The following is a 12,703-nucleotide window of genomic DNA, read 5'->3' as shown; positions in this document are numbered from 1 at the left end:
AAAAAGATCAGAGAGCAGGGGTATGCGGGGACCCTGCTCCACAGCACAGGTTGGCCGGGAACCTGCTATGTAACCCACACTGGTCTCAAACTTCCTGTTCTCCAGCCCCTGCCTTCCACACTGGAGTGATAGCCCTACACCCCTGCCTCCCAACCCCCACACACCCCAGCATGGAGAGGTCTGTAAGAGGGGAGAACACTGTGGCCCTAAGAGCAGTCCCTGCTTAGCTGTTAAGTCTCTGGAGGGGGAGGGGGAGAGAGGGACTGTAGTGAGAGGTTCTTTGCTCTGCCCCATGTCCATGCCCCAAATGACAGGGATTTGGGAGATGACACTCTCCAACTGTGTGGTAACTCAGTTAAGTTTGCCACCGAAGGTGATCTAATATATGAAGCCCTCACTTTGAAGTGGAGCCAGCTATAAAATTAAATTTTAAAAAGGCATTTTACATGGCTTATTTACAATTACACTTCTTCAAGAAGTGACTGTTAAATGTCTATCACCCCAGGTCCCTCCCCTCTACCCTTAGTTCCCACCCAATGAAGGTAATTTTCTTAAGAAAGGAAGGAAGGAAGGAAGGAAGGAAGGAAGGAAGGAAGGAAGGAAGGAAGGAAGGAAGGAAGGAAGCCCCAAAACTAAACAAAATGAAAACCAAAAAGAACAGAGATTCAGAGAACAGTGTGCAGTCCTCCCGCTTCCAAGCCAGGGGTTGGCTGGCCATGGTGGCCTCTGGGCTTGGCCATCCATTAATCTGAGGGACACCTAGGCTGGCCCTAGGGTGGGGACGGAAGAGAGCAGCAGGGCAGACGTCTGTCTTGTAGAATGAAGCCAGTGCTGATGAGAGGTGTCCCCAAGCCGCCTGTCCCTGTGTGGGCCTACATCGAAGGCCTTTGTGTGTGTGCTCTGTGACAGTTTTCTGGAACCCTACAGTCCTGCACTCCACTCTCTTTCTGTCCTCGTTCTGTGATGACCCCCAGGATGGCGCATCACAGCGCTTCTGAGGGGTTGGTGGGTAGGCGGACACAGCTTCTCTCCACATCTCAGTACTCAGTCACCTGAGCCAGCTCGGGTGTCAAGTTGACAGTTATGTTTTTATACAAGGCGTCGTATGTGATGTTTGCAAAGTAGTTCAGGTTGTTGAGGCCATCTAGCCCTTGCCGCTCCTTTGACTTCCTCAGAAGAGCGTACCTGGGAAGCCAAGGACAGAGAGAGACTCAGAGCCAGAATCCCAGGTCCACAGTCAGGGCAGCTTCCTAGTCCAGCTTTACAGCATCTCATCTAATGCATCTCAGGTCAAAGGAAATGCAGGCTTAAGAGAATGGCCCAAAGTCAGAGTGGAAAAGCCCCGGAAAGATTACAGAAGGGGAACAAAAAGCAGCCAGGCTTAAAGTCCTGTCACTCCCTTAGAGACACCTTCACGGTGCAGGGGTTAGAAGAATGTGACCCCAACTCCCAGGCTGCATGGGAGTGATGGGGAATGTACTTCTGTGTATGTTCATCTTATTGATTGTTGAATAAAGTACTGTTTGGCCAATGAAGCAGCAAGTTACATGGGACTAGGAGTCAAAGAGGATTCTGGGAAATGTAGTAAAGAAGTGATGATCCAAGCAGGAAATGACATAACAGGGAGACTCATACATAAACAAGGGAAGAAGGAAGTGGTCCCTCTCTTCCTCCAGAATCACCATGTGATCCACTGGCAAGGGAGGGCGCCAATGGAAGGTGTCCGATAAGTCTTATAAAATATATAGATTTATGATAATTAAGACTGAACTAACAGATGAGAATCTTAGTCATTGGCCAAGCGGCATTTGTACCTAATGTAAGTCTCTGTGCATTAATTGGGGCCCTAACTTGGCGGGCAGAACTCAGGTGGCTGGCGGAGACCGCCCACGTTGCGGTAAGGCCCAGGCTGCTTTTGGCAGAAAGATTTATCGTAACATGGGAGACCTAATATCTAACCTTCACCAATGGTCACCCAAAATGTCTACCTTGGTTAATCTGAACAGACACGGGTGATGCCTAGCTGCGCCACAGAGGCAGAGGGGTGGGGCGGCAACTTAAATGACACCAACCTTCCAAGAAACTGGACTTCTCCTCGATGGTGGTGAGGAATGGACTTGTATTTTCCTGTGTCCCCTTCCGGCCGACTCACAGAATAACCTGCATTTTGTACCCTGTCCAAAATCAAAGGGACAGCAGTGAGATGCTGAAGACCCAGAGACTAGTAAACTCACAGTCTCTCCAACAGCATCCAAGCACCTCACTCATCCAACTGATCTGATATTTATTTTAACCAGCTAATATTTCAAGTGCACGTGCATGGACGCACCTCATAGTCAGGGCACGCTAGGAAAGTGCTCCATCCCTGAGCTACACCCAGCAGCTGTCACAATGTGTTTCTTGACTGTCCAGTCACACCAGGGACTGATGCCCACACATGTGAACAAAGGATGGCACACTCCCATAGAACACCTACCAGCAGAAGATTAACTAGCGTTTCTGTCTGTGGCAAGGCCATGTAATTGCTATTGAAAATGATGGCCTGGGGGCTGGGGAGACAGCTCAGCAACCACACAAGCATGAGGACATGAGTTGGGATCGACAAAAACCCATGTAAGAGCTGAGCGGAGTGTTGTGTGTCTATTCCCCCAGCCCTGGGCAGGGGAGAAGGGGAGGGTATGACCCCAGCCCTGGGCGGGGGAGAAGGGGAGGGACAGCTGACCCTGAAGTTCAGTGCTAGCCAGCCTAGCTCAGTCTACGAGCTCCAGCTTCAGTGAAGGACCCTGTCTGAAAACACAAGGTGGACAGCCACTGAGGATGACCCCAACACCCACCTCAAGTCCCCACCGGCATGCAGCTGCAGACCGCAGGGACATATCTGTGAACAGCTCACCAGGAACTCCACCCTTCAGCTTGGGGAGGTCCCACTGACATGGGCACACAGTGCACAGAAAGCCACATGGAACACGGGAAACACTGTTATAACATGGCTCAAGAGCCCTAACAAATACATCACATTCTGACTAAATTCATTTCTAAGATCTTTTCCTAAGTTCCAGTGGGAATGAGACCATCTACTAAGTTACCACCTGCATGCATGGGAACGCTGAAGGCTAAACATGCCAGCAGCAAGCTGTGTGATTTCAGACGGCATCCCACACAAGACACCATGGGTTCCTAACATGTACATCACCTGGGCCCCAGCAGGGATGCTTATATGAGACTGAGGCCACTGCTACGTGTGTGTCTGATAAACTGACACAGATCTGATGTTTTCAAGATGAACTACAATGGCGACAATGTTGTTTTGGCTTCCAAGACTGGGGCAATTTATTTTTATTCATATATGAATTTTACAATGCACATACTTCTTCCTTTCCCTGTTCTATGAAGGAAGTCTACTAGGTAGCCTAGGTTGGCTTTGAATTCAAAGAACCCTCTTCCTCACAGCCTCCCAAGTGCTGGAATCATAGGTCTGAGAAGACACCACACCCAACTATTATTTTCTTTCTTTCTAACATTTAAGTATTGAAAACTTTTTTTTTTTTTTATGTGTATGTATAAGCACCTTGTGCAAGACTGGTGCCCTTGGAGGTCAGAAGAGGGCATCAGATCCCTCGGAACTGGAGTTATAACAGACAGTTGTGAGTGAGCTGCCATGTGGGTGCTGGGAATTGAACCTCGGTCCTTAGTAAGAGCACCAAGTGTTCTAAACCAGCAAGCCATCTCTCTGGCCCCAAATTAATCTTTACATTTTAAATTATGTTTGTATGTCTGTGTGTGAGTATGTGGGTGAGTACAGGTGCCTACAGAAGGTATGGGATCCTCTAGAGCTAGAGTTACAGACAGCTGTGAGTTGCCCAACGTGTGTACTGGGAACCAAACTTAGGAAGGGCAATAGGTGTGCTTAATGCTGAGTCATCTTTCCAGCCCCCTTCCCCGTACGTTTTTTTGTTTGTTTGTTTGGTTTGGTTTTTTGAGACAGGGTTTCTCTGTGGCTTTGGAGGCTGTCTTGGAACTTGCTCTTGTACACCAGGCTGGTCTCAAACTCACAGAGATCTGCCTGCCTCTGCCTCCCGAGGGCTGGGATTAAAGGCATGCGCCACCAACGCCCGGCTCCCCCGTATGTTATTATAACTTTTGTTTTTTTTGGTTAGAAGGGGTTTTCTGTTGTTATTTAAATTTATAACTGTATAATTTTTAAAAACAAACTCCAAATAGTCATGACTCCCAATATTCATTTCCATCATGAAAGAACACAAGGCAGCAGCTCCTAGAATGCAGCCCGAAAGGTTGGGTGGAGCTGCTGTGCTGTGTGGCTGCTCACAGGGAAAAACGGTGGAGGACACATGGGGACACCCTACAGCCTTGCTCCGGCAGCGTGCTGGAGTGCTATTCTGCACATGGTTCTTTCCAGTGTGGCTGCAAAGGTGCTGGGGGACCATGTGGCTCCTGGTCTCTGAGACACGATGGTGGGGGTGGGGGAGGGCAGGATGGGGATACATACCTGTTCCACAGATCGTCATCTTCTCCGCCCCAGCCCCAGAAGGCATTAGGAAAGCCATTGATTTTCTGAAACTGTTCTACAGTCAGGCCACTCACTCCACCAAAAAACTCTGCATAGGGAAGCCTGAAGGAAGGACAGCAGCCGCATTAGATCTAGAGTTGAATTTCTCGATGAATCTGTCTTTGCTTCCCTGCACGCAGAGATGAAACCCAGAGGCTCACACAGCCAGGCAAGAGAACTGAGCACCACTCCAGGCTCCGAGAGACAATTTTATTGTGCAGTGAGTGACAGAACACAGAATTTACTCAGTGTGTATTTAGTAAGTTGTGCAACCATGGCCATGATCAGTGTTCAGTTACTCCATCACCACCACTGGCTGTCACCATTCAAACATTACACACACACCCCAATCACACTACTAACCCACTTTCCACAATGAGCAAGATGGTGACACTTGACCCCATGCCTGCTCACTGCTGAACTCCTCCTATACACAGTACTACTCTACAAGCCACCCATCAGCTGACACAGCCAGTCACAGCCAGCTGTGTCTCGTTTCTGCCACTGGCCTTTGGGAGGAGGAGACACTCACAGGTACATGTATTTGTCCAGTTTGGTTGCGAAGTGCCTGGGCATCTGTCCGCAGCCATAGTAGTTGCGGTCACTCTCAGGTATGTGATCCACATCATGAAAAATCAGGCAGTCCCAATCCAAGTCCTTCATGGCTTCTAGAAAGCCAACATTGAAAAGCATGGCTCGGTTAAAGGGCTGGGTGCCAACCTGAAAGAACAAAGGATCTTGAAGCAAAGATTTTACTGCCTTCGCTGCACACCAAAAGGGCTCCTAGGAGCCAAATGGACGGACCATTGGGCCCAGAGTGTGTAGCGCTGCTCAGCCCACAGTCACCCAGGGAGTCTACTGGAGTCTGTCTTGTTTCTTCAGAAAGCACTGCATTGACACGTGCCGCAGATGAAAACAGAGGCCCATGGCCACAGGATATACAGGGAAAGGCCGGGCACTACCAAGTCTAAGTCACCAGCTTGTTGCCACTCTAAACACATCTGGTGAAAGAAGGCGTGCTCATGTGCTCATCTCAGCTTGTTTATTATGACGGGTCCACTATAACAGTCAGGAGTTAAGTCTCTAGGGACTAATGTCTGAGGATTACAAATTCAGTGGCAGGTAGAGACCAGTTCACACTAGATATGGCCTAGTTGAACTACATGTTAACCTTCAATTACCCTAGCCAGTACCAAAACATACACCCAGGACAGGTGCAAGGGAGGTACTCGTTGGTCTTGACACAACGACACAAACCTAGACATATCTAGGAAGACACTTTTTTCTCAACACAGAGTAGGATTTCTCTGTGTAGGCTGGCCTTCAACTCAGAGATTCAACTGCCTCTACCTCCCAAGTACTGGGATTAAAAGCATGTGTCACCACACCCCAAAGAAGAGGGACTCTTAATTTTGAGAATACCTCAGGACAGTGCCACCCTGGGCTCTTTACACTGAAGATAGTGTCATCTGCAACTTCCCAGAATGTGGACTCAGAAGAGAGAGAAGGAAACTAAGGATCACTCACTTGCTCAACCACATAGAAGGCAAACTGCAGGCGCTGGCGCTGAAGCATGGGGATCAGGTGTCGTAGGAGGACTGGGAGGTGCTCATGGCGGTTCCGGAAGGGAATGAGGATGGCCACCTGCAGTGGATCACAGGGCAAGGAGTCACGAGTTAGCTGCTGGCCCTAGCTGCCCAGTTAGTTCTTTGAGTTGCTACACAGTTGGGTACTCCTGGATGAGAAACCCTTAGAGAATGCTGAGGCCCCATTGACATCCTGTAATGCTGACCTGTGCAAGCAAGGCCACCCTGGAACTAACTGATCCTATCTTGACTACAGCTCTAGGAGGCGTATATACCCAGGTGATCCAGCACAAAGGTCCCTCTAGAAGCGTGCAAACACAAAATGTGCCAAGTTCCTCAATGCTGCACACAGTTCGTTCCACACTGGACATCTGTGGATACCTGCTGCCATGTACTAAGTTTATCCAGTGACTTGTGTCATGGCCCACTCCTCACAGGGTCAGCAGCACCCAAGTCCTTTATGAAACACTTGGTCAAAGAATGATCTTAAGTTTCTGTCCCTGTCCTGACTACAATCATCCTACAAAGGCCCAAGGGTCCGGCTGCACAACTGCACTGCAGCCCAATTAGAATTCTTCCAGGAACTTGGGAGAGCAGACAGGAAACACTGGCTCTGCAGAGACACAGCCCACAAATGTGTCAGCCGACCTACCGACCCTACCTCCTGTAAATAATCCTGCCTGAGAACAAAGGGGTTCAGTGCCACCACACACCAACAGGGTGCTACCAATCTCTATGACTACAGGGGAGTCCTTAGGGAAAAACATTTCTCGAAAATGGGAAGGCAGAGCGCAATTTCCCGGATGTCACAGCTCTTGAATCCCAGGAATCCCAGATGTGTTTCCAACACCTGGGGTCTGACGCATAGCCCACCTTCCATCGAGGCACACAGTCGGAAGGCTTCCAGTGGCCTCCAAGCTTGATGGCTGGGTCTCTGGAGAAGAGCTCGTGAATATCGTCCATTCTGATCTCACTCATGTTTATGTCTATTGGGCCCTCTGGACAGAGAGGGAGGAAAAATAATTAAGAGTTTCCCAGGCTGAGCCCTGGCCTGTGCTTTCCATCTCTCCGTCCTTTAGTGTGTCACCATCTGACACCACTGTGATGATGTTTTATTTAGGATCTAACAAATAAAGCTTGCCGGAAGATCAGAGTGTAGAGTTAGCCTCACTAGTTAGCCATAGAAGTCAGGCAGTGGTGGCACACACCTTTAATCCCAGCACTCGGGAGACAGAGACACACAGATCTCTGTTAGTTCAAGGCCACCCTGGGATACAAGAAATTGATCCAGTCTAAAAGAGAAACAGAGTTTACCCAAAGGTGATCCTAGCACTTGGAGTGACACACCTTTAATCCTAGCACTAAGAAGATGGACACAGGAAGGGGTATGGCAGGGTGCAGAGAGGAATATAAGGCGGAAGGAAGGAGACCGGAGCTCATGGCAGTCTAGGCAGTCTGTGGCAGCAGTCTGAGAACAGGATCACCCCTTTGGTCAGAGCACTGGTAGATGTGAGAACTCTCTAGTGGCCGGCCAATTTGCTCCTCTGATCTTCTGCTTTCACCCCCTGATAGAGTTTTTATTATTAATACCAATTAGAATTCATGTATATAACACCTTAGAGGCCATCTCCTGCCAAGGCGGAGAAAGAAAGGAAGACCTTGAAACTGAGGCGAGGCAGCTCTTTTGCAAGACCCCTCCCAGTTATAGGGAGCTCCTATTTCACTTCTCAATAAACTGTTTGTACTTCAAAAAAGCCTCTAAGGCGGCAGCTGAATTCATCAGAGGAGGGACAGAGTGTGGCACACTTAGGCTTGGCAGCTCATTCAGAAGCAGGCCAGCTGCCTATGTCACCCCAGGCACCACTGAGTAGGGGCTCTGACTAAGGGTGCCCAAACTCAGAGCACTCATCTTTGACAAGAGGCCCCAAACTGAAACCATGACAGTCAATAAGTGCTGGGAAGCCAGGTGTGGGGTGCATGCCTTTGCTTCCAGCCCTCAGGGAGGCAGAGGCAGGAGGATCTTTGTGAGTTTCAGGATAGCCTGGTCTACAGAGCTGGTAACTGACAAAGTGGAGTACTAGTGCTGAGATTAAAGGTGGCCACTGTGAGAGCTAAAGCTACATTTCAGTTTTAATCACTATGCCTAAGAGATCCACGAAACAAAAATGCCTGTGATCTGCAAGCCCCTTGCCCAAGGACAGACAGTTCCTGAAATGCTGGCTACTGTTTATGGGAGATAACAAGCCACGTTTTCACTCCCCTAAACAAGTTTGTTTGACCCAAATGCATCGAATGTGCTGGATTATGTATTCGTGGGAGGGAGGTTCAAAGGATGAAGGGACATCAGGATGTATACTTGCCTGTGATTGGACCTGATGGGAGGTGCAATGAATTGTGGGTTTTCTTTCTTAGGCCTCTACAAACTATGTTTCTAAGCTATTTCCCAGGAACCTGGATATGGACCTGGCCAGAGCCCATTCACCTGGCCAGTATTTAACTAAAGCTTGCTTCAAATTTAGCTTTAGACTATGGTAGTGGTCTTATTCTCAAATGGTGGGACTAACAACCACTATGAATGGCTTGATTTTTTTTTTTTAAACCAACATTTTGTTAAGAATATAATTTCTGCTGGGCCATGGTAGCACCCACCTTTAATCAGCACTCAGGAGGCAGAGGCAGGTAGAGAGCTCTGTGAGTTCAAAATCAGCCTAGTCTACAAAAGGAATTCCTAGACCCTATCTAAAAAACAAACAAAACTAACAAGAAAATAGCCTCTAGCAACCAGCCAGAGTGGATGGAACAGGAAAAAGCGTGGGGTGAGCAGAGGGGATGGCACAAGTGACAACCAAGTGTGACACAGAAAAAGAAGGGACATGGGTAGAGATCTAACATATCAAAGCAGTGGCAATTTGTACAAAAATGACAAAGGCATGGCCAGAACTTTCTCCAGGACACATTATGAAGGCTGTCACAAAGGGCAGAACACAGCACCACAGAGAATGTGGGTCACCAGCAGCAGGCTTGGCTGGAGGAGCTGGTTGGTGTGTCCTGCAGCCCCAACTCTCAGGGCAGAGAGCCATTTCACTATCCAAAGAGGCAGGGAGGCCACCTGGTCACAGTCTCCCTTCCGCATTAACCAGAGACCTGCCCTGAAGCAGCCTGAGGCAAGCCGGATCCACTTACTCATGGAAGGGAGCCTCTCTGGGCAAGGGTGGTTGGCAAAGTAGGTAAAATCTTCAGGAAGAAATGTCGTGGTTGGGGGGAAGGCTTCACTGTGGTTCAAGTCCAGAGGATAATCTAGGGAGGGAAGAGAAAGACAGCTCAGTCAGGCACTAGGATACTGACTCCTTCAGCTCCACAGAAGGGTTTGTAGATTGGTGGGAGCAGGTGGTTCAGTGCTGGAGCTAAAATATGAAGCCATTTACAGGAGGAAAAGTAGAGGGGACTGATGTAAGGGCTCCCTTCCCATCTGCATGTGGGCTTCTGGTACTCAAGTTTACAGACAGTGGGAATAAGAATGAAGTCTAACCAGCACAGACCATCTCCCCCCCACTCAATTTTACCAGAACTTCTGACCTTTGACAAGCTGCCTTGGTATTTGCACTTGTTCACAGCCAAGGAGCTCATCCCACTAACCTGTTTCTGGCTGCCTCTTGTATGAATTCACTCTAGATGAGGTAGGCTACTACACTTCCTTTTCACTGCCTCCATGCCTTGCCTCTTCCTGTCCTATATAGTCTCCCAATTACTTGCCATAACTGGACTTAGGGCAATGGCTGGTATTAATCGGAAGATGCCATAAACATCAGACATAGCAGAGGAGTGTGTAAGGTGATGTTGTTTTGGGGGAGCTGTTTTCATCTTCTGCTACCTTGGTTTCACAAGGGAAATGTTCCTGGTTCAGCACTGCCCTCGCTCTGCACTGCCTCTCAGAGAAGGGTAGGCAGCTTCTTGCTGTGACAGTGCACCACCCTCAGATCTTTCAACAGTGCCACTGGATGACCTTCACCCAGTATGTAGAACTAAACCTCATTTTTGAAAGTCCTAGTTTCCTCTTCTACCTCACTATAGAGCAGGTTCTCCAATGGCTTCTTTAAGGAGGGTGGGGAGCAGAGATATGGCTCAGTGGTTAAAGCACTGGCCAATCTTGCAAAGGACTCAAATTTAGTTCTCAGCATCCACAACTCACAACTGTCTGTAACTCCAGTCTCATGCATGGATCCAATGTCCTCTTCTAGCCTCCATGGACACCAGGTATGTATGTGGCACACAGACATACATGCAAACAAAACATTCAAATACACACACACACACCAAAAAAAAAAAAAAAACCAAAAAACAAAAACAAAAAAAACATTTAAAACTTAAAAGGATGTGGTGGGGTGGTGGTGGTATACACCTTTAATCCCAGCACTCAGGAGGCAAAGGCAGGAAGAAATCTCTGTGAGTCTGAGGCCAGCCTGATCTACAGAGGGAGTTCCAGGACAGCCAGGGCTACAACACAGAGAAAATCTGTCTGGAAAAACAACAGCAACAGAGGTGGTGGAAAGTATATGCTTTTGAAACCTCATGTATCTGATGGCTTCTGTTTCTCTCACTTCATTCACAGTGGCTGAGCTAGAGCAGTATAGGCAAGTCCCCATTTACAGCTGTCTGCTGTCTTCTAGACCGTGGTGCTGCAAGTGGCCGGCACCATTCAAAGACCTGGCTTTGTAGGTGGCCAGTAACTTCTTTTTGGAAGTAGAAGAGCTTGCTCCTTGTTCAGGAATTGCAAATGCTTTGCCTTGCTGGGAATCTACTTCCCACCCTGTGGTGCCTGTTCAGTGAACTTTTCAAGCCTAGAAACTCACTACTCTCTGGTCCTGGAATGTTCAGAGTGACAAGTCTTCCCCTTCACTAGTCCGCTTTCCCTTGTTTCTGTATCTATTTAGTAGTAGTAGTGTTGCTAAGCATTGGAGTGGGAAGTTGGGCAGCTGTTAGGGTGTGGACACCAAGTCATGTGGCAGGTTGTTCTGGCCGAGTACATGGTTCAGAGCCCCCCACCCCGTCATCTTCAGGTCTTTCACTGGTCTATTCTCGTCCTCTGCCATAACCGCAGTCCTGAGCACTCTGGCACAGAGGACAAGAGCACATACACCCACACCAAGGGAACTGTTGTACACATGTGAGGGTCTTAGGGCTCCAGTTCTTTGGCAGGTTGGGGACACGGCTCTAGGCATCAGGCTACACAGCCATTTTCAGCCTTCCTGGATCTTGGTCCCTCACTCTATTCCTTTCTGATTTTTCGAGACAAGAGTCTCAAGTATACTAGGCTGGTCCTCAAACTTGCTATGTGACTTAGGATGACCTCACCTTTATTCTGATTCCCAAAGGTTTGGGACACTGGCCATTCCTGAGCTTTGAGAGACTCTGGGGACACACTGGGCAGTGAGGCTCTCCTGCTGTATCATCAATTATTGGTTGGCATCCATGAGTCTGTGAAGCCCTTGACTTTTATCTTTACTTCCCAACCTAATGTCCCTCCCACTGTGATCTTCTTAAGGTTTTATGCCATTAAACACACAAAACACACACATCACACACCCCACCCATACACCACCACACACATTCACAAATATACATCACACACATACCACCAACACATATAGGTACACATGCATACACACCACCACACACACACCACACACACCCATACCAACACATACACCACACACCACCACACACATGTAAGGACACATAACATACCACTACACACACACACACACACACACACACACACACACACACACACTTTCCTACCATTTGAATGGGATCTAAAGAGTGTGTAAGCAAATGCCTCTTTTCCAGGGTACTGTTACTACCACACAGCAAAAAGGCCATGACATCATTCACCTATAAGGTTCAACAGAAGCACCATGCAAAAAACTCCCTCCAGGAAAGGGCAGGGCCAGCAGAGCTGTGGTGGCTGTGACACATTTTCGCACAGACTGTCTCTTTTCCTAGCCCTTTAAACTCACACAAGTGTGAGAACACTAAAGCTGGCTCTCATCCACTCTGTGGCTGGAGCTGGAGAATTCTCAACTCAGGCTGGTTTTTGTTGTTGTTTTCTTTCTTAAAGACTACCTAGAGGGTATCTAAGCCAAATGGCTAACACATCCAGGTCTTTATCTAGGGATGGCAACTTGAGGAGTGCTGGTCCTATTCTGGGAGTGGGGGTAGGAAACAGAATGCTGTTCTTTGTTTGGAGAGTTTTTAAACGACAGGATTTTAAAAAGCCTCTTACATTTCAGATGTATTTATTTTATGTGTATGGATGCTTTGCTTGCATTTGTGTCTGCACTACTTATGCGCCTGGTGTCTGCAGAAGTCGGTTGTAAACTGGAGGTACAGATGGTGGTGAACTGCCATCTGGGTGTTGGGAACTGAGTCCAGGCTCTGCAAGAGTAGCTGGAGGTTCTATCCACTGGGCCAACTCTCTGGCCCATCCAGCACATGGATTCTACCTTTGCATACCAATCTCCACACTCAACAGGAGAGCAGCATTTCTCCC

The 12,703-nt window shown here is 48.3% G+C and overlaps 1 protein-coding gene across 1 annotated transcript in view; it reads right to left on the bottom strand.

Annotated features, from left to right (window-relative positions):
• Positions 1-946: 946 nt before the first annotated feature.
• B4galt5 (beta-1,4-galactosyltransferase 5) overlaps positions 947-12,703 on the bottom strand; it is a 51,641-nt gene continuing 39,884 nt past the window's right edge. Inside the window, 7 exon segments of the mRNA NM_001246778.1 lie at positions 947-1,185; positions 2,073-2,174; positions 4,508-4,630; positions 5,100-5,287; positions 6,095-6,211; positions 7,027-7,151; positions 9,337-9,450. Of these exon segments, the coding sequence (NP_001233707.1) occupies positions 1,038-1,185; positions 2,073-2,174; positions 4,508-4,630; positions 5,100-5,287; positions 6,095-6,211; positions 7,027-7,151; positions 9,337-9,450 (917 nt within the window). The 3' untranslated portion in view covers positions 947-1,037.

This window comes from Cricetulus griseus, chromosome 6 (genome assembly GCF_003668045.3).
Source record: "Cricetulus griseus strain 17A/GY chromosome 6, alternate assembly CriGri-PICRH-1.0, whole genome shotgun sequence".
Lineage (NCBI taxonomy): Eukaryota > Metazoa > Chordata > Mammalia > Rodentia > Cricetidae > Cricetulus > Cricetulus griseus.
This window is presented reverse-complemented; position numbering and strand designations above follow the sequence as displayed.